A 26,108-nucleotide genomic window follows, 5' to 3' on the forward strand; every position below is an offset into this window, starting at 1 on the left:
AACCTTTAGAAGGCAAAGGTGGCATACCTCCAGGATTATTAGTTTTGATGTATTCTGTATTCCTATGTACATTCCCTCTTGAATGTCCACCTTTCCTCTCAGTCGTCCGATCTCCTAGGTACTGCTGTCCTTACTAATTGTGAAATCTACAGTGTTCTCCCCATTCACAATTCAGCGATGCCAGTTTCACAGTCTTGGATGTAAGTTATGCCTGCACCTCAGCTTGACTAAATATTCAATGTCTTCTGGGTTCACAGCCTATGTGTATGCCCGGCATATGTCAAATCTGAATAGTCTATACAGTTAACACAGTGTCCATCAGTACCTTTGCTACTTTCCCTAAGCCAACTCGTTTAGATCTTGGAAATCCTTGAACATTCCCACTAATCCAACATTCTTTTTTTATAAATATAATTTGCAACTTAACTTCTGGCCGAAGAGAGTATTCAGAAAGTATTATACCTGGAAAAATTCCTGCACACAAGAACACTACTATTACTTTAGTAAATACATTTTCATTCATTATCCATTCACTTGGCGATGTTGTCATTTTCGTAACAAAAACCGAGCGACATAAACAGCACATTTGAATGAAAATAAACAATAATACCCTGGTTAAATAGTACTGGTTCTTGTTCTTTCAGGCTCCCAGATCAAGCTTGCCAGCATTGCTGTGAGTAAGCTTTGGTAAAACATCTGTGTGAGTAGAGTAAAATATGTTTTGACACTAAACTCGGTTAACTATTAACTTTGTTAATTGATTTTTGAAAGTCATGGTAATTTGGGAGCAAATAGAATGTGGAATGATGGAATACAAGGAGTTGAACTGGGTCCAAGACTACTGTGTATGTTCAGATGCCATCAGCAAATGATGTATTATTGAACTTGTAAGGTGCTATTGGCAGGTTTTCATAGCTGAAACACTTTGATCTGGTTTAAGTCTATTAGTTCACTTATGCAGTGTTTGGAGCTCTTGGTTTTGTGAAGGTTTCCTGTTAAACAAGAAATGTTAACAGCCGTATTTTGCCTCTCAGTAGTTGTTTTTATTCACGACCCTGTCTATTAGTAGAATGCCACAAACAGACTTGTCACCTGTAAGTTTCAAAAATCGATCTGCAATATGTGTACGCACGTTTTGTTACATCTAAAAGTTTTCAACTTCCTAAAGGTAATTTGAGCAGTTAGATTTCAGTCAAAATATTCTTAGCCTCAGTTCTAAAACGCTGGTCCTTTTGTTTTTGTGTGTTCTCAGGCTGGTGTGATTCATATTGAATTGGAAAAGCCTGTCTCTGGAGGATTGGGATTTTCCTTGGTGGGAGGCGAGTTTGGTATTTTTGTGAAATCCATCAGTCCTGGGGGTATAGCTGACCTAGATGGGAGTTTACAGGTTGGAGACAGATTGCTTCAGGTAATCAACTTTACAAGATACCTAAATAGCACTCTTTTCCCTCTGCTGCTGAGCTTTAAAAACGTTATGTGGCAATGATTTTCTTGTGTGCTTATTTTTTGAGTTTTTAACATTTCAGGAATTTACAGTTACACAGTCTAAGGGTTTGTTATGGGTATCTCACACATTAAGACATGGTACCTGCCACCTACTCAAAGCTAAGTCACTAATTGTTAAATCATGTTACTGATAGAGACTTCTCACCGTAGATTCCTCATCTTTTGAATGTTCTCTAGCTGTAAGACTAGATCCGGAAACTTTTCAACAGTATCACTGCAACTCTGCACTGACAAGGCTCTGCTCTAGAAAATTTATGTGAAGCCTCTATAGGTACCACTCCTGCGCTGTGGCATCAATTCCTTTCTTTCCAAGCCACCAGGCATGGATCCATAGCATTCTCTTGTCTCTCAGAGACACTTACCTCAATATATTGTTGACATTTTTGTTTGCTAGGGTTGTCACCCTTAAAAAAGGAAATCTTTCAAGCTCTGTAGGTTTTTGTGAACAAATTAATGTGACAGATCCCATTCAGTTGTGCCTGTGGTGTATGGAGTCAAGTCCCCAAAGTATGCAGTGATAGCTCGTCGGTGAACCCGAAGGCCATCCGGAACCACAAGGCAAAACTTTACATTGTCAAACCCAAGACTCCTCGACGAGACAGATCTAAGTCACGGTCCAATCCAAGGTTTGGTCCTTGCCCTGTTCCCGCTCCAGAGGTCGGTCTTTGTCATGATCCGAATCACCTGGTAAGCCCAAAAAGAAGCATATGTAATTAAAGCAGAACTCTGCCCCCTCTCGCCACTTGCATTTGCCTGAATCAGGTCAGAGCTATGGCTCTCGATCCCTCTCCTGGAGTTACCATACTTTGGAGCCGATCCTGCAACTGCGTCAGGCACAGCCCGAATTTCCAGGGCCATCTACCACTCTACAACAGATCAATGAGTTCCGCACAGCCATGCTCCGGCTTTCCGGATCCTTTCTGCCTCCCTCTAGCGTACCTTTGGGCTTCTAGGAGCCTAGAGGCTTTTCCTTCTGGAGCACTGCCAGCAGGTTTGCCTTCATTGTCATTTGAACCCTCTGATCCCTTCATAACGCCTCCAGCTCCAGCCCAGACCACTCAGTCGGTGCCACGGCCTGTGCTGGTCCCAGGGTCTTCACTTCGATTCCAGTACCAAATCCATTGATGCCGGAAGAGAAGATACCCATAGTTCTCTTTGAGTCTGGCCCCTCTGACTTCAACCGAAGTCGCACTTGACATCAGTTGAAGGGCTGTGTCCTCCATTTGATCTATTGCCTCCACAAGGGCGACAACTCACCCTACACTCATTTTTCAGCACAGAGTCTGAAAATTATTATGATAAGGGTTATGAGTTTGCTCAGCCCCTAACCGATGACAATTGTCATAATGACTTGCAGGAGGCTAATGCTTCAATAATTCTCCTCAAACAGGCCTTCTCAAACCCCCCCCCATTCCAGCCATTGCAGAATCTACTACCTACTAAATGGTAATGCATAGGGTGGCTGAAGTCCTTGACCTCCAGCTCTCCACCTTGGAGATAAAACTAATGTGCTGTAAGATGTCCTCTAGCAGGGACAAACAGCTTCTCAATCCTTTCTGCCATTCAATGAGGCATTTATAGATACCTTTGCGGGAGCCTGGGCCAAGTCTTGCTCTGGCCCACCAGACAACAGACAAATAGAGAGAGGCCATCGACCTGCTCTAGGCGACACTGCATTCCTCTCTCAGCACCCTTTCACCGAACATTTGGTGGTGCAGGCATCCTTGAGCAGATCTAATCCCAACACTTTTCTGACTACTCTCCCAGATAGGGAGTCCAAACTAGTGGAATCATTTGGGAAGCACGTTTATTCTTCCACCAGTCTAGCCCTCCTTTCAATAAATGACAGATGCCTTCTAGGACGCAAATCCCACACCCTTTGGAATTTGGTGGCTTAAATTATCCCTGGTGTCCTTTAGGATTTCGGACCTGTCCTTCCCCAGCCCAACCAAGACAGTCGCTATGTGGCTAGGTTCACAATTCGTTGTGGCCTGGACACCATCAATCCCTCAAGCATGCCTTTGGCACCAGTGACTCTATTCGCCGCCATCCATGGCTGTGATCAGCCGCGTTGTCTGTGATTTCCAGAACTCCCTTATGGACATACCTTTCAACAGGACTCGCTTATTTGACGACAAAGCTGATTCTGTTTTAGAGCAATTTAAAGAGAGCACAGCTACTGCACTCTCTCTGGGATGGTCTGCTCACTTCACAAACTGCACCACCCTTACCGCTCCTTTCATGTACTTGGTCGAACTGTCCCATACTGCCAGCCTGTCCAGCCTCAGGAGGATTCTAGCAGATTTGTGGTCAATGCCAAAGTGCCCACCGCCCAGTTGCCATGGTCAATGGGCAACGCAGTCCCCTGATTCCTCCCTCACCACCCACAGCTCCAGCTTCAAAATCCCTTTACCATGCCCTTAGGGGAGCATATCACATGGCGGGAGGCAGGATCTAGTGATTCTTATTGGGTTGGGAAGCTATAGTAGCAGACAAGTGATCCTTCCACTGTCATCCCCCAGTGACCGATGGAGGACGATCTCCCTATTGTGTGGCCGGAAGTGCCAACCCTTTTGGCCAAAGAGGCTGTTGAGATAGTGCCAGCACCAGAAGTAGGACATGCTTGTTATTCTAGCTACTTTCTGGTTCCCAAGGATGATGGAGGTCCTTTTCTAGACCTGCACTCTCTCAACGTCTTCCTCAGGAATGAGGAATTCAAGATGCTGTCTCTAGCCTAAGTCTTGTCTGCCTTTGACCCTGGAGACTGGTTGGTAGCGTTGGACCCGCAGGACATCTCTTTCCATATACCCATCCTGCCAGCCAATCGATGCTACCTCGGGTACATAATGGAGCAGGAACATTTTCAGCTCGCTGTGCTCCCCTTTGGTCTCACCAGCACCCCACAGGTCTGAGGGTAGTAGTGTCAGCAGGCATTCGGAGTTCAGGCACAAGTCTTCCGCTAACTTTATGACTGGCTGTTAAAGACCGGCTTGCCCCAGTCATTAAACAAGAGGCACAATCCCTGCATCTAAAACAAGCTATAGAGCCCGTACCACCACAACATCAAGGATCGGGCACCTACTCCTTTTACTTCCTAATTCCCAAAAAGGACGGTTCTCTCAGACCAATATTAGATCTCTGAGAACTAAATCTTACATACAGTTAGAGCATTGCCACATAGTAACACTTCAACAGGTTCTACCCCTTTTGCAAAAGGGCGACCTTCTTTCTACTCTAGACTTAAAAGATGCCTACTTTCATAATCCAATCTATCCGGCTCACCGCAAATTTCTCAAGTTCGCTGTAGTAGGTCAACATTACCAATTCAAGGTACTACCATTCGGAGTCACCACTGCCCCCAGAGTCTTCAGAAAGTATCTGGTGGTAGTAGCTGTGCAACTAAGAAGACAAAGCATACATGTCTTCCCCTATCTGGATGACTGGTTCATCAAAGCCAGTACGTACCAACAATGCCACAACCATACTTCCGTAACCATTCAGTTACTTCACCAGCTAGGGCTTTGCAGTCAATGTGTTAAAATCACATCTTCAGTCAAACAAAATTCAGAACTGCCTAGGAGCCACTCTGGATACTCAAAGGGCTCTAGCATTTCCCAACGCAGCCAGAATTCAAAACATTCAGGCGCTAATTCTCAAATTTCAAGCCACTCAATCACTTCCAGCTCGAGTGTTTATGCAACTGTTGGGAATGATGGCATCTTGCAGCATGATCATTCCCCATGCCAGGCTACATATGCGTCCACTTCAAGAATGCTTAGCCAGTCTCAGTGGAACCAGTCACACAGTCTATTAACTGATCTAGTGTTGGTAAGCGGCTGTACTCATCGCTCTCTGCAGTGGTGGAACACCCAAAATCTGTGAAAAGGATGGCCGTTCATAGACCCACCTCCACAGACAGTATTAACAGCGGACACATCCCTAACTGGATGGTGAGCTCATCTTCAACAACACACAGTGCACGGCCTGTGGAGCCACCAATAAAAGTTGCTCCACATCAATCATTTAGAGCTGATGGCGATCTTTCTAGCTCTCAAAGCCTTTCAAGATCACCTCTCTGGCAAAGCAGTCTGAGTTAGAACCAACAACATGACAGCTATGAATTACATACAGAAACCGGGGGGGACAAACTCTCTTCAACTGTCCCACTTAGCCCAAGAAATCTGGAGGTGGGCTATTCACCACAATATCTATCTCCTAGTGGAAAACCTCCCAGTAGTCAACAACCAGATTACCCACCCCCTCAGAAGACAGAGGTATCAAATACATGAATGGGAACTTCCCCCTCAAGTTCTCCACCCATACTTCCAAGCTTGGGGAGTCCCTCACCTAGATCTGTTTGCAACACCCCAAAACGCAAAATGCCCAAGCTTCACCTCCAGGTATCCATACACGTTATCCAAAGGCAATGCTCTATGGATGAGCTGGTCAGGGATATTTGCTTACGCTGTTCCGCCTCTCCCACTCATTCTATCAGTAGTTCGGAAACTCAGACGAACATCCCTCACACTAATACTGATAGCTCCAACGTGGGCACGTCAACCCTGGTTCACAACCCTGTTGGAACTCTCTCTGGTACCGCATCAAAAATTACCTTTAACTCCCAGTCTCCTCACACAGAGCCATGGAGAAATAAAACATCCAGATCCCAAACAATTGATGCACACGATCTGGCTCCTGAAGTCATAGAGTTTGGTTATCTGCACCTTCCACCAAACTCTTTGAACATTATTAAAGGGGCTAGAAAGCCTACCGCAAGAGCCTGCTCGGCAGCCAAATGGAAGCGATTTGTTATCTATTGCAATAACAATAACATCAACCCTCTGGATGCTTCCATACAAAACATTATCTGATACCTCTTGCATTTACTGCAACACATGAGGGACGGAATGCTGAATAATTCAAACATTCTCCCCCAGTCAAGAGATCTGTGTTGAATCCATCGTTCTTTTGCCCACTACGCCACAACAGTCTGGACCCAGCATATGCAAATAAGTCTTGACCCTGTGCCTCATGGGAACAGTCAAGACCGAGCTGCCAAGCCAGGTCCTCCCTGGACCGAAAACAAGCATCCTGGGACCGGTTTCAGGGTATGTCACCCTTCATCAGCCAAGCTAGCTTGAATTCAGTGGCTCTTACATTTACAGCAGTCATCATTGGCCTGTACATCCATCAGACTGCATCTCGCTGCAATTGCAGCCTATCTTCAAAATAGGCTACATTTATCGCTATTTAGAGTGTCTGTAATCAAAGCATTTATGGAAGGACTAAAAAGATTTACACCACCAAGACTTCCACCTGGAATCTTAACATAGTCCTCACAAGGCTTATGGACCCACCATTTGAACCCATGCACAAATGTGACCTACAGTTCCTTACTTGGAAAACAGCTTTCTTCATTGCAATCACTTCATTAAGGAGAGTGGGTGAACTTCAGGCACTAACCATAGAAGAACATGTTTTCCAGCTACACAAAGATAAAGTGGTGCTTCGTACCGACTCCAAATTCCTACCTAAGGTAGTATCTGCATTTCAAATTAATCAGCCGATTTAATTACCTGTTTTCTTCCCTCAACTTGATTCTGTTGCAGAAAGAGCTCCACACCGTAGATGTTAGAAGAGCAATGTTGTATTACACTGAAATCTTTTCGTAACACCAGACACATTTTTATGCTTTTGCACCACCTCACAAGGGCAATCCTATATCCAAATCAGGTATTGCTAGGTGGATCGTTAAATGTATTCAGATTTGCTACACAAAAGCCAAAAGGACTCTAACGGTATCTCCTATAGCACATTCCACACGTAAACTAAGAGCTACTATGGCTCTCTTAGGGAACATCCCTATCACTGAGATCTGCAAAGCTGCAACATGGTCCACACCATACACATTCACCAAACACCATTGCCTGGATGTGTTAGCCAGACAACAAGCTAATGTGGGCCAGACATTATTTACATTATTTCAGACAACTCCCATCAATTAGAGGATAGCCACAGCTTAGGGGAGACTGCTGTATGGTCTATGCATAAGCATGTGATCTACAGCTCACATGCCTCGAACGGAAAATGCTACTTACACAGTATGTATCTGTTCTTGGCATACAGATCTGTAGAATCTCATGCACCTACCTGCCTCCCCGGGTACCTGTAACTGCTGTAATTCTCTTGATACTATTCAGACATACACATGGCCATCTCTATTCTTTACTGCTACTCCATTCTCTCACCCTCTGCGGGAAAGCAACCTGAAGATGGAGTCGATGACTATGCACACTATCAGCGAAAGGAGGAGTCACCTACCTTGTGACTAGGAAGACTTCTTCAAAGAAAAACAAAGTGCAAACATCTGGACCCAACACTAGATGTCGATCTATGCATAAGCATGAGATTCTACAGCTCTACATGCCAAGAACAGATGCATTCTGTGTAAGTAGCATTTTCCTTTTTAGGTCTCGCCTACGCAGCGCACAAGCGCCGCATAGGAGACCTTTAGCCGTCGTGCTGCTCCTTTTCAAAGCACACACGTGCTTGTGGTGGCATACGCCTTGTGGGAGTGCACAGTGGGCACCACAAGCATGAGTATGTGCTACGGAAAAGAGCAGACTGCTCTCTCCAGCGCGTGCGCACCACTCACGGGTGCACCCCTCCGCCTCTCTTGCTGCAGCGCGAGGCAGGCGCGCTTGTTAATTTTGTTACTGCCCTTTTATTATAGTTCTACATGTGTACAGTGTGTCAAATGTTGTTGCAAAGCCAGGACTGCTGTAGGTCAAGGAAGGTAAACAGGAAGTTGGACAAGACTTTCATTCATGGTGCATACACCAGCAGCTGAAGGCTTCACAGTCATACTTCACCTCTTGGGTAGTTTCTGTGGACTCTTTTGACCTCACTGACTCGGAATCTTAGTACATCTAGAGCACTTCTGACATGTAAGATCACCACAACCTTGATGCTCGTGTCGTTACCACTGTCTAGATTGTTCAAACTACACCTTTGTTGCACTGTATATTTTTACTATTTTAAAGTCGGGTGACTACTGCAAACTGGTCGTAATGCTGCATTTTACATCCACATTAAAAGCCAAAATAATCCAAGCCTACTAGCGAACGCATACATGACTATGGGTGTTGCACAGGTTTATAAAGACTCACACAAACACTGGCAATACACTCACACTGGGAGCTCTAGGCAGGGGTCGGACAGAATTTAGTAACGTGCCACATCACTATGCATGTGCCGCTCAATATGATAGGGGTTTATATGTAACTTGGGCCCCTGCGACCCTCTTCAGTGCTGTGCATGCGCATCACTATAATAACCACAACCGTGAAGACAGCCAACAGTCTCACCTCACATTCCAGACCACTTCCCCACTCTGAAGTCCTACACAACAGACCTCATGCTCTTCTGACAGTTCTTTGAGCCAATCTATAGAAAAACACATTCAATTTTTTAGGGTGGCGATTACAGCCTATCCCTTCTTGTCTGCAGGGTGCAATTTGCCCGCTTTCTTACCTTACTCATTGTTTCCTTGCCAACTTCATCATTTGACAATCTGTTCTTCATCTCCTAAACGAGGCATACAGATTGTTTCTGCCCATTTGGCCTCGGCTAATACAAACACTGACAGATCAAACACAGCTGATGGCTCGCTGCCTCACAGGAGATCATCCTTGCCCTCTGCACCAACCATTGCCTGCTAAAGGGGAGGATTAGCGGTGACTGAACACGGGTATTAGCCTTGACGTGTGGGAATTTTAAAATGCTGCAGGTTTAGGAAACACGTTAGGGTTAGCTTACATACGAATATTGGTCAGCACTGGAATACAATTTAAAGCTGGATATTTAAATGCTTCAAGGAGAAACTTTTCACTCCAGAGAAACATATTCTCTTGGGCCAAGCACTTCTGCTATATTTCCTTCTGGGTCATAGATCAGTTCCTTGTCCTGCCCTGTTCTGCAGTTGGTCAGGGCCTTAAGCTGTGCATATTGTGTTGATATACGATTGTGTCCTTCCTTAGGATGGGCTTCTTAGTATCACAGTGATCCCAAGTAGCAAACAGCAGCCAGCTTTCACTTGCTTTTGGGTTGCTCCATTTTATTTAGTTACAATCCTAACCCTGCTTCTCTGGCAGAAAACAACATTAAACATAACCTGAATGCTATATATGCTTGCTAGCTTCAGCAAGGTAAAGTACTTTGAAGGGAACTCCTACTTGTCAGAGCAATACCAAGGTGAAGATGAAGAAAGGCCGGGGAAGAGCTTGGCCTTGTGTGTGATGGCCGCTTTCTGAATGAGCGCCAGCCTGGCTGATCCGTTTTCGTAATATTCCTCATCTTTAACTCGGTCGCTTCGGATATGGAAAGCGCTATGGTGAACATGAACCTCATGGATAGCTGACTGACCAACTCTCTGTCGATGGTTTTGACGTGGCATGTCCGTTTTAGCCTTCAGCACCAGTCCCTACTCCTACCTGCAAACACTGATCCTGGTGGGACAGAGGAGACACAGTAAGAAGACGTGAATACCTTGGGTGGCAAATGAGGCTTTGACAGTCCTACTTGACACATCTGCACTCGGGGGAGTGCTGGGACTACCACAAACACAAAGAAGCTGTGGTGTGCCACTTACCTGCATCTGACTCTACTTACCATTGCAGGCGAACAGAAAGGCGGAGGCTTCTACAGATGAATGACTGCTGGGGCTGAAATCATGGCATTTTTGGATGGCAAGGAGGTCTTCTGTTGTCTGTTAGTCTCTGTGAGGTACCGAACAGATTATTCCTCTACCTCTCTCCCCAATGTCATGATTGCAGTGACCCTTTTAGTTTGGTCTGGATGCAGGACAAAGATGTCATGAGTCCCCCTTGGGAAGCTGCCAACCTGAATATTTGTTTGTTTTAATGCTAACTCAAATATTCACAATTTCAGCTTGGACAACAATGTCCCTGTGCCTAAAAATATTATTCTATCCTCGAGAAACTGGCCTTCTGCTCCATTGGTATCTACATGTTGTATGCATCGCTGGCACGGCATGGGCCTGACTGACCCTTTTGGAGTGAATGGAAATTTGCAGTGCCTAAGTTCTGATTTGTAGCAAGAGACTCTGAGTTGAATTTAGGGGTGGTGATGTGTTACATGGGTCTGGGGGTGTAAGTGTGAAATCGTTCTAGTGGTGGTCAGCCAACCTCTTCAGTAATATGAAGAAACGTGCTCTAGGCGCAAAGAAGAACAAAGTAGAGTCAAGAGAGGTATATCAGAACTTCTAATTCTCACTGTTCCTAATAGTTGCTATATCTAACTTCGTGTAAAATATACCACACACACTTCACTGTAATTTATTAGACACAAATAAATCATTTTCACACCCCTCTTCGTCACATGAAGGGCCACAACAAACTAAACTTTAACACTGTAGGCTGACAGCAACAGCTAGACCCCCTTGATTTTGTCAATGCTTGTTTATATATCCATTTACAAAAGGGGGTGGTGATGAACAGAGTGTCTGAATTGAGCAGACCACTCTTACCCAGTCCAAAGATCAGGGCTTGATCCATCACTGTTATTTATCTCACTGCCCCATCCCAGCTCAGAACCTGGCTATATGCAAATCAGTCTGTCCCTGGCCCAGTGCATCATGGGAACAGGGCAGACTAAACTACCAAGCCAATTCTTTACCAGAAAGGAGACAAGCTACCGGGGACCGGTTTCTGGCATTTCAGCCTCTTCGGCCCGGCTTGCTTGAATCCTGATGGAGCAGTGAGAAAGGGACTCATGTCTGAGTATACCCTGCCACACCTATAGTGGCCAAAATCGATTTACAAAAGGGGGTGGTGATGAACAGAGTGTCTGAATTGAGCAGACCACTCTTACCCAGTCCAAAGATCAGGGCTTGATCCATCACTGTTATTTATCTCACTGCCCCATCCCAGCTCAGAACCTGGCTATATGCAAATCAGTCTGTCCCTGGCCCAGTGCATCATGGGAACAGGGCAGACTAAACTACCAAGCCAATTCTTTACCAGAAAGGAGACACGCTACCGGGGACCGGTTTCTGGCATTTCAGCCTCTTCGGCCCGGCTTGCTTGAATCCTGATGGAGCAGTGAGAAAGGGACTCATGTCTGAGTATACCCTGCCACACCTATAGTGGCCAAAATCGATTTACAAAAGGGGGTGGTGATGAACAGAGTGTCTGAATTGAGCAGACCACTCTTACCCAGTCCAAAGATCAGGGCTTGATCCATCACTGTTATTTATCTCACTGCCCCATCCCAGCTCAGAACCTGGCTATATGCAAATCAGTCTGTCCCTGGCCCAGTGCATCATGGGAACAGGGCAGACTAAACTACCAAGCCAATTCTTAGGCTGACAGCAACAGCTAGACCCCCTTGATTTTGTCAATGCTTGTTTATATATCCAGCACGATATTCAGTAAGGGAAAGAACTTTTGGAATGCAAGCTTGCAATAAGCAGAATGTTGAATTGCTTTTGTTGTTGGAAAACGAAGCTTGGCTACTTGTAATTAATTGCCCTGGGCATCTCTCCACCACCATGCGCAGCTAAGCCATGCCCTGCCTTTTGTTAATAAGAAGAGAAGCAATGTTAGCTAACAAACACTGTCAAAACCAATAGCTCTAGCTGAACACTTATAAAGCCCCAAAGGCGAGACCTATTGGCTATGCCAATGCTTGTTTTAAGTGATCATCAGCCTAATGACCCTAACTCATTAAGTCACCTTTGCAAACCGGTTGATGTTAGATTCAATAGGATAGTATAATCCGCATAAAGTAGACAACACATTTCCATAGGACCTAATTTAGTCAGATCTCCTTTACAATGCCCTACTCGGCGTCGTATATCATTGATGTACAAAGAAAAGAGGAGTGGGTCTAATATTCACCCTTGCTTCAGCCCTTATGAGTTACCACTTTACTTGACAGGCCCCTGTTGCCTTTCATCAGCACCTCAGTCCATGTAAGGAAATACAATTCAATATTCAATCTTAACAGATGCCCAGGAATCCCCATTTCAACACGTTTCTTCCACCTCGTTCCCCCGTCAACCTGGTCGAAGGCCTTGGAGAAATCTATAAAAGCGGTATATAAGGCCATTCCTTTACCTATTGGATATTTTTCAATCAAAGTTTGTAAAACAGAGATGTTGTCCAAGTTGCCACTATGCTTACGGAATCCTGCTGGTGAAGACGTATGCTCTTGGCAAACAGTTTTCCGGTTGCATCCAATAAGGAAATCTGCCTAAAGGTGGTAGGAGAATTCTTAGGGCCCATTTTAAATTGGAACTACTATGCTTCCTCTCCAAGAGGGCGGAATAATCCTGTAAGCATAGCAGTAAGAAAACACCTGGTAAAGGAAATGAGCCCATGCCAGGCTATCTTGTTTAGTGATGGCTATCGGGACATCATCTGAGCCCATTGCACCAGAGTATCTTGCCCCTTTAATAAAACTCTCTATTTTATAACAGGAAGGAGTACGTTTTCACCATGGAGGGCTCAGGATTTGACTCCTAATTGAAACTGTTCCTAGTGTTTAGTGCATATAACTGTGAAATATATAAGGCCCATTCAGCATCAGATATTAAAATGGCTTCTGCCTTAGTGCTACTATCTCAGAATTCAGCAATTAGGGCCCAATGTTTGCAGGAGTCACCAGAATGTGGGACTTCTCTCAGTTTGATCCATTTGGAATACTCCACCCCCCCTTGTTCGGCAGCCTTAAGTCTAGTTCTTACTCTCTTTAATCTATTAATTTCCCTTTGCCTAGACAATGATGCATGCTTAAATTAGTCCCTTACTAAAGCATTCAATTCCTGATTTAGCTTTTTTACCATCTACGAAGTAACCGCTAGGTGGGCAATCCCAGTGCCTAGTTTTTTACTTGCACAGAAATCCACGCATGACAGACGTAGAGCAAGAGTTGTACCGTTATGTATCTCGGAAATTTCCTAAAACCTTACAGCATACACTAGGAATTTAGACAAGTAATAGATCTTGATATGTACTCCTCCTCACTAGGCTTTTTTCCTGTAAAACAGCGAAAGGCAAACAGGGACCTCAGTGCATTTTGAAACTTTATGTATTTGAAAGCAGAGGTTTTCCCTGTGGAGAAACCTCTTTCCCAGCATCCTATGAATCATGACATTGTCCCCTCTCTTTGTTTTCTCACCCTGGGAACATTGGTGGATATTCTATACATTTTAGTCCCTTTCCACAATAATTGTACACTTATTTCTGTCAAATATTTACTATATTGTATTTGTACATTGTCCTCAGTACTAAGTTCTATCTGCAGGTCATTTTATTTCAGTCTGGATCATTATGATTGTTCTCTCATATTCACTTTTTTGGTGCCTATTTCCAAAGTATAAGTGGAGAAATACTGTGAATCATGGCCTTTGTTAGTAGAATTGATGATGCAAGAGAACCAAAAGTTCTGAAAGTGATGCCTAGAACTGTGTGTAGAGACGACTATGTGGTCAAAGGAGTCAGTTTGAGATGATCCAGTTAGAGACAAGTCATACTAGGAAAAGTGTCCTCCTGTTGCTTACAAGAAGCCTGGGTTCTCATCAGCACTCTCCCTGATTACTGTAATCTAATTTCATCCTCACATCCCAAATAATGCTGTTCTGCTGCAGCGGCCTGTGCAATAAGAGCTCTGGGGCCGGGGTGGGGGGTGGGTGCATTTCGGCTGATGACAAGCAGGGAAAATTAATTCTTTATTTAATTTTCCCTCAAGGCCGTCTGTTGAATCCCCGCCCCATTGGTCCACCGCTCTTATCTGCACGGGCCGCTGCTGCTATTATGTGTACAACATCTTATGTTCCAGACGTACCTGCTACAATAAAAGTTTTCTGTGAAGTGCTCCTTTTCTCCTAAAAGCTTGTTCAGTGCTACATGGAAAATAAAAACACAATAGCTAACAAATATATATATATATTATGTTTTCAGGTGAATGGAGAGAGAATGATTGGTGTTTCTCATGCACATGCAGTATCATGCCTCCGAAACGCAAGAGGGTGCATCACATTGGACATAGCTAGAGAAGCTCCTCCGACTGATGCATATTTGTCATCCATTTTTTCTACATACAATGGCATTTTAGGTAAGAAATGATTATTTAACATATTCAGTGTGAAAGAATAACATAAAGTGGCAATGATATTTGGTAATGCTACAAGTGAGCCCATCAGAAATGTGAAGCATTTGTAGAAGGGCATGTATCTATCGCAATGATAGGACATTGTAAATAGATAACCTTGATCTTATCCATCCCTTTGAATCATCTTATTTCTATTGACCAAAGCCCCCTATCATTCATTCAGTGCATGGATTTAGCTTTAGAGCCACTGATTTCCATGAGGGTCAGCTCTTCAAATGACTTCCACCTTTATCTCCCTAAAGGAGATACGTGCCAAGTTTTTTGTGTAGTTGCAAACATTGGAGTTTGAGAGCATAAAAAGGCTATTTTCAATTTGCTAAACACATTTTAGGGGTTGGTTAGCTTTTACAGACCCTGAAATTGGTCTTACAAATGAACACTGATTCAGTATTTGGCAGGGGTTTGTTTCGAATGCCCTTTCCAAATACGGAATCCCTTTCATGTGTGTCAAGCATTTACAACTTACAGACTCACAAGTTGGGTGCTATTTAATTCACAAAAGGCAAGAGGGCCCTTTTATACCACATCCCATTTGTGAATCGGTTTAACAGTTTCAAAGGGAGTGGGCAATGGACCAGGGAATCCCTTCAAAGAAATCGGGCAACTTTAAAAAAACGAAAAATTCTTCTTTTCCTGAAAGGCAGTCCCATTCTCTGCTGACCCTTGCAGAGCATTATCCCTGTGATTGTCACCAATCGGAGTAAGTTGCAATTTGCAACCTACTGAATAAATATTAACTAGGTAGGTTGAACAGCCAGTCAGAAACTTGGCAGGGATTTTTTCTTATCGTTGCTTGAAGTAGAAATTTAGTTTGTAGTGAGCAGTGTTTTTAGTTCTTCCACTAGTTCTTATTTGTGAGTGTTGCATCTGTGCATACAGTAGCAAATGTAAAAGAGGAATAAATAAAATCTTAATTACCATTGGTTTTGCTATTCACAGTAGACTTACAACAACTACACATTAAGCATTTAGGTTTGCCATTCTATCTATATAGCTCACTTATACTGCTTACATCCGAAATAGTGGGAACTGTATAACATAATGTCTGATCTAGGGTGGTTTTAAATTCTTATCAGATTCGCAAATTCAGCATATGAAACCTTTACTCTTGCAGGCAGTCCTTAACGTTTGGCTGATTGTCTTTTGGACTAAATCCTATACCATGAACAGTATAGTGAGTTTTGCTGGAAGGCTATGTTGATAAAGGTTGTAGAACTCTTAAAGCTTTGCATGTTTGTGAGCATTTCTAAATCTTTAGAGGTTTTTACACTTCTACAGCTCTGGACAGTGTCTGTGATCTGTTCCGTTACCTTCCTGATGGGAAATAGTTACTTTGGGCCCGATTTACAGAACTAACGTAAGACAAAATCCTAAAGTCACTACCATTTTGGAATTCACAGAAGGCACTTACTCATTTCGGTATTCACAGAAGTCATTTGGGAGTCCTAAAGTTAGGAGTCCTAACTTTACTACTCCTAAACTGAGAAAAATCCTAACTTTAAGACTTTCGGTATTCACAGAAGGCATTTAGGAGTCCTAAAGTTAGGAGTCCTAACTTTAGGACTCCTAAATGCCTTCTGTGAATACCGAAAGTCTTAAAGTTAGGATGTTAGTTAGTTGTGAATACCAACATGAGTAAGTGCCTTCTGTGAATACCAATATGGTAGTAAGTTTAGGATTTTGTCTTAAGTTAGTTCTGTGAATTGGGCCCTTTGTGCTGATCGTAGTGCATGTGTTTCTTTAAACTACCATGCTGTGCAGTAAAATACAAAATGAGAAATAAGGCTTTTCAAAGTCAAAGATTTTATTATGATTTGGAACTCAAAGAGGTCCACATAAAATGCAAACGAGATTTTAAAACGACAATTCATACAGTATAAAATATACAGAATTATGAAACAGACGAGGAAGCCATGAATTACGAGGTTAAAAAAAGCCACACTGACAAAAAAATTTGAAAATGCACTATTGAATCAATTAAACATTGTAATACAATATTAGGAGAGGAAACTATACAAGTTTAACAAACGCAGCATATAAGTGTTGCAAAATGGTATACAGTGCAATACTAATACAGTGCTTCTATGTGTGCAACACATTCAGCTTTGCAAAGTAATACTAATACAGTAATTCTAGTGATACTGTGCAAAATATTTAAGGCCTAAAATGACCTATTCCACAAATGCAAGCCAATTACAGTAAATATACAATTACAATGTACAAACATATCAAAAATATATTTTAAAAATTGTTTAAAAAATGTAAAACATTTTGCACAAACTATTTCTGATGGCAGTGCACAGAGACATTTTCGAACCTTAGCTACCGAACTTATGTTGTATTTTAAGAACAATGGTCTTAACAATTGACATCGCAAGAAATGTAGGAGAGGACAAACGTATATCATATAATTTAAATCTTGAACATAATTCCCACAAAGCCTCTTCTCCCTAGGTAATCCTTCCTAGGATCCAGTGGAAATACATAACAGAGCAAATTCAACCTTAATAACAAAATAGTTCTGCGCACAACATGGGGAAGGTTCCATGGAGCATATGGTTGGGATTTTTTTTTTTACAAAAGCTTCTCGCCACTACTATTTCATTCTGGGCATGCGGAGCACGCAGTACAATGTCCCTTTTCAGACTAACTTCATAGATGGGTTCTTTTTACCAGATTCTTCAAGATAAGCTTTGGGAGGGGTGCCACTTCACTCTGACCAATTTCAAACATATGCAAAGCTTTCTTATAAGTTAAAATACATTTTTTTATTTTGTTATTGCAGCCTGGATGGATCCTGAGTCACTATTCAGTATTTTATCCCCCCACCTCAGGACATCAGCAATGGCAAACACATTCGTAGGGAGGAGCCCAAATTAAGGCAGAAAAGCCAAAGGTACACCTGAAAAATTCAAATGACAGTTTTTACACCAAATACGCCCTTCAATCTTCGTGAAAAGGGACCGATACCACTCTTCCAGTCCTTACCAGGCATAGCTCAATGAATGCGGAATTTAATTCTTAAAAAACACCAAAACATGGGCAAAATGTTGTTGCCCCCAACACTTATATAGTTTGTAAATGACAGAGTCTTGAGAAAGTGCCTTACTTCTACACTGACTAATCTGATCCTTATTTAAGCAGTAACTAGAAAAAATGCTATCTAACTATGGCTAGGAATGGGGGTGGTGATGAACAGAGTGTCTGAATTAAGCAGATCACTCTTACCCAGTCCAAAGATCAGGGCTTGATCCATCACCGTTTTTTAGCTCACTGCACCATCCCCGCTCAGAACTTGGCTATATGCGAATTAGTCCGACCCTGGCCCAGTGCATCATGGGAACAGGGCAGACCAAACTACCAAGCCAATTCTTATACTGGGAAGGAAACAAGCTTCCGGGGACCGGTTTCTGGCATTTCAGCCGTCTTCGGCCCGGCTTGCATGAATCCTGATGGTGCAATGAGCAAGGGACTCACATCTGAGTATACCCTTCCACGCTTATGGTGGACAAAAATGATTCAGAAAAGGGGGTGGTGATGAACAGAGTGTCTGAATTAAGCAGACCACTCTTATCCAGTCCAAAGATCAGGGCTTGATCCATCACGTTTTTTAGCTCACTGCACCGTCCCAGCTCAGAACTTGGCTATGTGCAAATTAGTCCGACCCTGGCCCAGTGCATCATGGGAACAGGGCAGACCAAACTACCAAGCCAATTCTTATACTGGGAAGGAAACAAGCTTCCGGGGACCGGTTTCTGGCATTTCAGCCGTCTTCGGCCCGGCTTGCATGAATCCTGATGGTGCAATGACCGATACCACTCTTCCAGTCCTTACCAGGCATAGCTCAATGAATGCGGAATTTAATTCTTAAAAAACACCAAAACATGGGCAAAATGTTGTTGCCCCCAACACTTATATAGTCTGCAAACGACAGAGTCTTGAGAAAGTGCCTTACTTCTACACTGACTAATCTGATCCTTATTTAAGCAGTTACTAGAAAAAATGCTACCTAACTATGGCTATAACTGTACCACTTCCAACGTATCATTCCCCAGAAACCAGTGCAGATCCTTTCTAACTCTGCACCCCTGGCACCTAAAGGCCATAACTTGGCTTTTAGAGATGTTTATTTTTTTTAAGTGTTAATCAGCATAGTTTCCCAGCTCAGAAAGATGCCTCTGTAGTACTATCAGGGTTAAATCCAACAGAGCAACATCTTCAGCATTGAGTAAACATACAACACTCATCGATCCTAGCTTAGGGGGTCTCCTACGCTATGCAACTCTGCGAGGTAAGTGCTGGATGTAAACGAAGAAAAGGAGGGGCGCAAGTAAGCACTCCTGCTTCAAACCATTATGTGTCTGGAAATACCCTGGTTCCCTCCTATCAGAATCTGAGTCCAAGTTGAAGAGTGCCTAGCAACAATCAACCTAAATAAATATGCGGGAATCCCCATTGCAGCCAATTTCCTCCACAGTATCCCACTGTCAACCCTATCGAACGCAGTGGAGAAATCAATAAAGGCAGAATATAAAGTACCCACATGATATTTTTCAATCAATGTTTGAAGAGCCATGATATTATCTGAAGTTCCACAGTTCTTACAGAAACCAGCCTCCTTAATCCGATTATTCTCTGTGGGAGCAGCAATATCCGGTAGGGAATAGTCCTCCAATACACTAGGGTCACCGCAACTGTGTAACATAATTATTCAGGATACAGCACCTTTACTCTTGCAATCAGTCCTTAGGTTTGACTTAAAACCTTGCATATTTGTGAGTATTTCTAAATCTTTTGAGTTTTTTCCTGTTCTACAGCTCTGGAGAATGTCTGTGATCAGTTCTCATACCTTCCTGATGGGAAATAGTTACTTTGTGCTGATCGTACTGCATGAGTTTCTTTAAACAACCATGCTTTGCAGTAAAATACAAAATGTAAAATTAAGGCTTTTTCGTTTCACTTTTAAAATTCATCAACTTTAACTCTTCGGGCTTATTGCTGCTATTTATATTTTGTTGACGTTTTACTTTTGTTATGAGAGTTTGCGGTCTTTATGTAGCTGTTTTATTATGGTATTATTTTATGAGCTGGTTGAGTCAATCTCTTATTGAATTTGACAGTGACGCAAAGCTTTGGGCACAGTGAGATGTCCGTTTCCAGTTGAGTGACAATTATGTTTTCCCTTCTTTGTGGAATAGACTAAAAAAATAGATTGTTAACACTGCCAGAGACAAATTCACATGCAAACATTATCTTGTAAACATTTTTGGTGACAATGTCCTACTGCTTGTGGCAGCTCTGCGATCGCATTTGAGATAGTGAGATGTTTTTTTTTTTAAATCATAATTTTCCCATCCAGACATTTCATGCTCTTTGTACAAAACAAACAACAACAAAAAATACCCAGGCCTTATTTGAATGTACTAATGTGTGCTTTTTATCCTTAAAATCATTCTGATGAATGATATTTTGCTTTAGATCAAATTTCCACCTTTTTTCCCATTAAAACATATATTCAAATTAGCTTTTGTGCTGCTGTAGCAAAAAATGCTTCCTTTACATCTTGTGGAATTAGAGAGGGAGTCTATAGTACTTGCATTCTGTTAATGCTATGTATGATTGATTTGAGGGTGCTGTCTTCAGATGAGTGGCTGCGTTTCGATCATCACCACAAGCTTTTTCTATTCACCGAATCCAGCTGATTTTCCTGGATTTACTCACCACAGCACTAATCATCATTTACATCTTGAATTGACAGTGCACATCTGACTATTGAAAAAGGTGCTGGGCATACTGCAGACACACCAATGTACTCATGGGCTTTAACACTTAAAGTTAAACCACTCTTCCATTTTATAAGGTTTGCCACAAGTGATTTTTCAGTTTCATAAGCCTTACACATTGTTCTTTTTTAATGACATTGATCAATCTATGTCTTGTTTTATCTCCAGATGCTGAGATTCAGGATGAATATTATGAAGATGATGATGATGATCAAGATGTCATCCAATCTCTCCTTAATGTTGTGCATGAGGAGACCCAGAACCTCTTACAATCAACGAACCAGATTGCAGTGTCAGAGGATCAAAGACCAGGTATCTTAAGCATTGATGGTGAATCATACCCTTAAAACAAACTAGGAATGTCTCTATAATTGTAGATGGAACTTTTTAGGAGATAGTCTCTAATGTAACTCACACTGTAATAGGTCACCTCCCATTGACACACCAGAATGCCATTGGCTCTCTTTAATATATATATAAATATGTTTCATACAAAACGAATTAATATACAGCGTATAGATCTATGCTTAAGATTGAAAACATTTAACTCAAACCTAATTACATCCAAGCAGTTTCCAAACTGATATTTAAAGCACATTGTAGTTCAATTTTCTGTTATTATATCAGTCAATCAATAGATACTTTATTCAACATATACATTTATTGGATTATTTTTACCATAGATTATTACACACACAATCACTTCTAGGAAAGAAGTGAAGTGTTGACCAGGAATGGATATCATAAAATGGTTATTTGAAAAGCATGGCTTTGACATCTTCATAAAAATAAATTTCTGTTTTCAGGGTTAGCAAAGGGTTGTGCATCTACATTAGTTACTGGAACTACCAGCAGTTCCTGGCCAACTCATCTCAAGGGATTATACTGTGGATGTATTCTGGTCTATTATTCTCAATGTTGATGGAAAAGGGAAAACATAATAGTTACCTCTAGAAACTTCATTGGTTGGTTAATGTTGGACCATAGCTTTGCTTTCCTCACAAAAAAAAGTTCATGAAATAGCAAAAAAATTAAATGACAAAATAAAGATAACAAATCACAGCTCAAAATAAAACTAAAAAAAAAGAAAACCTTTAAAGGTAACCAAAACAGCGGAAGAGTTTAGGAAATCCTCATGACACTGTCCATGTTTTACTGAAACCCACATGCATGAGTCATTGGGTGTGGTGCAAACAGAAAAAATTAAATATTTCCCAACATGGATAGAAATAGAGCAGTGCACAAACGTGACCAAGAGCCAAAAAAGATTAAAAACCTCAAAATACTTATAACTATCTCTAAACCTGCAAAATTGTGAGTTTACACCAGCTGTTCTCTTCGGCAAAAAATAATGCTCGCTGAACTGAGCTAGTCGTGGATTTAGCCCAGCTGACAAACAGACATGTAGGAAGATTACCTGGGGAAGTTATTCTAAATTTTGGACAGAAACATTTGCTATATTTGGCTCTTTTTCTGTGTTGCCTCTGCCCTAACATTTGCATCCTTCCCACAGCTTCCAGTGTACCTCTTTTATTCACTGCTTCTGTTTCTTCATGACAATATTGAGTCACTGTGAGCCTTGCTGGTATCAGTATAGCAAACACTAAACATATTCATGAGTGGGTGTTGCCACTCAACACTGCCGCAGACCTGATCCTGATATCTTATGTATTGTTGATATTTGGTGTGCAATCAATATAGACAATGGGTCCCATTCACAAAGCTATTTTTGGACATGAATGTATGCTTATTGCTAACATTGGATCCATTTATATCTGCAAAGTGTCCAAAAAAACATACCTACAAGGCATAAATGCTATCTGATCGAGACGTCTAGCTGCAGATTTTTGCCACACGGCTCCGCCCTGACGTCATCCATGGTTGTGACGTCAGCGGAGCCATATATGTCCCGCCCCGCCGACATCAGTTTTCTTCTTTTCCATGTCACAACGCGTATCCGGTAAACCAGCAGTTTCTGGCCTACTTTTGGGCCTTCTCGACACCGTTGGTGTCGTACCGGAACAGTGTGCAATGCCCTCCGGGTTCCAAGCCTGTGAGGCCTGTGCACGTCAGATGTCCGGGACTGATCCGCACCTTATTTGCAAGTGGTTCAGTGGTGTGCCCCACGATTACAAGCAATGCGGCGACTGTCAACAGATGAAGCGGAAGTCCCTTCGGGAACGCCGTATGAAGCTATCGGCCGCGCAGCTGTCCGGGCCAGTTTCTTCTCGTCGACGCTCTCCTTCTCCTGAGGGGACTCGCTCCCGAGGGGGCTCCCACGACCAGCACCCTCAAAATGGTAAGCGGAGCCACAAGCGTCCACTGAGGTCCACCTCTTGTAGGTGTGCCGCTGGCACTCACTCCTCTTGTACGGGGTCAGCTACGGGTGCCTGGAGGACACCTCCTCCTTACCCTCCTTTCCCAGGAGTTGGAGCTACACACGCCCAAATGCAGTCCTACTCCCGGGCTCTTCAGGCCTACTTTGAGTCTCCTTCTCTGCCTGGCGCGCCTTTGGCCCCACAGAGGCGGTTGGTACTCAGGCCGGGCCCTCATCGGCGGATCCTTCCCTGACCAGGGTTGTTTGCACTGACACTGCCTCTGGAGCCGAGGCGACTATGTTGGGCCGTGGCTCTAGCACACCCCGCCAGCCAGCGCATAGCCCTGTACGGCTTCCTGCGCGGACGGCGGAAGCGGCGTCGGTGACGCCGGCGTTGCCGGCAACACTGGGTTCGATGCTGGGCTCTCCTCGTCAAGCGCATAGCCCTGAGCGGCTTTCTGCGTGGACGACAGAAGCGGTGTCGGCGACGCCCGGGATGCCTGCGACACCGGGTTTGACGCCAGGCTTTCACTGCCAGTCAACGCATAGCCCTGTGCGGCTTCCTGCGCTGACAGCGGAAGCGGCGCCAATGACACCGAGCTTGGAGCTGGGCTCCACGTCGGACCCAAAACCGGCTCATCATCCAAGGCCACACCCAGCTCACTTCCTCCGACGCCGGTCGGCGTTGAGGGTGTATCCCTCGTGGAGGCCGTCGACGTCCTGTCGACTCCGACGCTGCGCCCACAGATGCCACTGTCGGCATATCTATCGCCACTGGTGCTCATGCCTGGGATTACTCCGGATTCCTCGTTTCTAGCCCCTCAGAGGGGTCGAGCGACACTGGTATCCCCTACAGCCTTTTCGGATGCTGTTGCTTCCCCTGGTCAGGAGCCACTGGTGCAGATTCCTAGTGTGGCCTCGCCTTTAGGTCGTTCCCCAGCCCCGCTCTTTATGGTGACTGGAAGAATTAGCCTCCAACCGTCTCCTACAGACGGCCTCTTGTCCCCTCCTAGGGTGATTACTGAGTTGGGGGCTGCTTACGCGCGGACTATCGCCAGAGCAGCTGCTATCCTTGGGTTTCACCCTCCTGTGGTACCCGTCATTTCCGATGGCTGAACAGACCTGCTTCATCTCGAGCCCATTACAGTGGAAACCTTGCTACCCCTTGGGGGTGCTTTATTGGAAGTCCTGCGTGGCACATGGGCATGGCCCTCTTCCGGAGCCCCGGTTGATCGGGACATGGCTGGTAGGCACCGTCCTGCCTCAGGGGATCCACTCTGTCTAACCCTCCATCCTGCTGCTCAGGGCCTGGTAATGCAGTCGGATTTTAGTTCACAAGACTCTTCCACTTTGCCCTTGTTTCCTCCCACCTGGGAATCCCGGTGGCTGGGTGCATGTGGCAGACAGCTTTTTACTTCTTATAGCGCGTCCATCCTCACTTTAAACACTACATGTGTGTTTGCACGTGTGTCCTCTGCACTTTGGGTCTCCGTGGCTAACTTTCTTCCTTCTCTTCCGGATAAATTGCGCCCAGAGTTACTATATCTTGTCCTTCATGGCAAGGAAATGACTAATTTTACTATACGCTCCTCCCTGGATCCCACAGACTCTGTGGGCGGTGTTCTTGCACAGTCGGTGGCTTTGCGCCGTCATGCCTGGATGTGTGGCAGCTGCTTCCCTGATAATATCCGAGAGAGCCTCCAGGACATGCCATTTGACGGAATAAATCTTTTTGGGTCCCATGCTGACTCTGCGATCTCCAGGCTTCTGTCAGGGCTTCTGTGATTATGCAGGGCACTGACTGGCTGACTTTTCTTCTTGGTTACGGTCTTCCTTTACGGCAAGTTTTTTTATCGGAGGCAGGTTGGTGCCTCTATATTGTCTGTATAGCTTTACGGCTACGTTGTTTTTTGTTTTCAAGTCCTCTGACTGTCTGTTTTGCCAAGAGAACTCCCCCCTTCTTGCCAGGGGTTGACCCTTGCCCTATGTGGGGTATTGGCTGGTGGCAGGTATCTGCCTTTGCCTTCGTATGCTCCTGTGGAGTTTTCATTGTTGGTATCCCTCTGGGACCTATATGCCTCCTTTTACTGCGTTCCGCAGGGTCGCATCGCCCTATTGTCTGTAATGCTTAGACTTCGAGCCTAAGTCTATTTTCTTTTGGTGTCAGCCCCTCCTGGGTTGTTCTCCCCTGTAGGGAGTTGCCGTGGACCTCTCTGTTTTGGGTTGTTGTGACCCTTGGCTTGTTCCCCAGCAGTTTTCTCCACATCCCTGTTGCTTTCACACAGGGCTTTCTACGTTCCACTGGCACTCTTACATGTGGCGAACTGAGGGAGCAGGTTCTCCTTGTATTCCGATCTTCCTGGCGGCTAGGACCCGTGAGTTGGTCCTAGGTACTCCCTTGTTAGGCTTGTCTATTCTTATAAATTGTCCTGCGAGAGGACTGCTCTCTCTTCTGGACTAACGGTAGACGCTGCTTAGAGCCTGGACTAGTTCCATTTTCTGTTTAAGCTGCAGGTACTTTTAAGCGAGCCCGAGTGCCTGGGTATGGACGGGTTTCAGCATCTTCTTGAGGCTGTTATGTGCCATGTTATTCCTCATCGCTTGTGCAGCCGGTTGCTTCTTGTTATTGGGCGCATCTCAGCTGTTCCTGCTGTCTTGCCCCCTTGTGTTACCTCTGGCTGCGTATGAGCGTCTTTCGGGCTGTGTATTTTGCATTCTTTCCATGCTATTCACATTTCTATATGGTAAGGGTCTCCGTAGTACTCTTCCTCTGTGGTACATGTGGGGGCGCTACGCTTTCTATCCACCATACCACTTATCCGGTCCTTTGGGTTGGCTTTGTCGACTGCCGCATCCTGCTGTTCTTTCACGCCATAGAGTACAGTTCTACTCCATGCGAGGGACTGCACTTTCGTTTTATGTCAGTTTCTTACTAGGTGTGTTTTTCTTCCATGTCGCCCTGTGCTGGGCAGGGACCAGTGTCCTGCTGCCTTCGTATCTTTACGGGAGCAGGTTTAACAATGTTTTACGCTGTTTGAGTGATTAACTGGACTAGCCCTGGCTTCTTGTCGACGCCTTGGATCCTGTGGATCCTTCATGCCTCTTTCGAGGTTAGGCATTTTTTTCACTCAGATGCAAGATTTTTGGCTTGGTGTTTGTCTTCTCTCATCACCTCTACATGTGGGTGTTTTGTGTTATTCTTGATGGGCTGTGGTGCCCTAGCCTTCCCTTGATTCCTGCTCTCTTCAGGGAGCAGGGGTCTGGTGGTTGGCTGCGCTGTCATTTTGTCCCCACTGTATTTCATTCTT

General features: G+C 44.1%; 1 protein-coding gene across 9 annotated transcripts in view; it reads left to right on the forward strand.

Moving 5' to 3' along the window:
• The window catches only part of PTPN13 (protein tyrosine phosphatase non-receptor type 13), a 981,974-nt gene that overhangs the window by 839,183 nt on the left and 116,683 nt on the right, over positions 1-26,108 (forward strand). For 8 of the 9 annotated variants that reach the window (XM_086961883.1, XM_086961886.1, XM_086961885.1 and 5 more), the window contains 3 exons: positions 1,253-1,408; positions 14,490-14,643; positions 20,652-20,795. In XM_086961883.1, coding sequence (XP_086818009.1) covers positions 1,253-1,408; positions 14,490-14,643; positions 20,652-20,795 — 454 coding nt within the window. The remainder of the gene's footprint in view (positions 1-1,252; positions 1,409-14,489; positions 14,644-20,651; positions 20,796-26,108) is intronic. The other variant, XM_086961888.1, reaches the window with a different exon arrangement.

This window comes from Lissotriton vulgaris, chromosome 3_1 (genome assembly GCF_964263255.1).
Source record: "Lissotriton vulgaris chromosome 3_1, aLisVul1.2, whole genome shotgun sequence".
Classification (NCBI taxonomy): Eukaryota; Metazoa; Chordata; class Amphibia; order Caudata; family Salamandridae; genus Lissotriton; species Lissotriton vulgaris.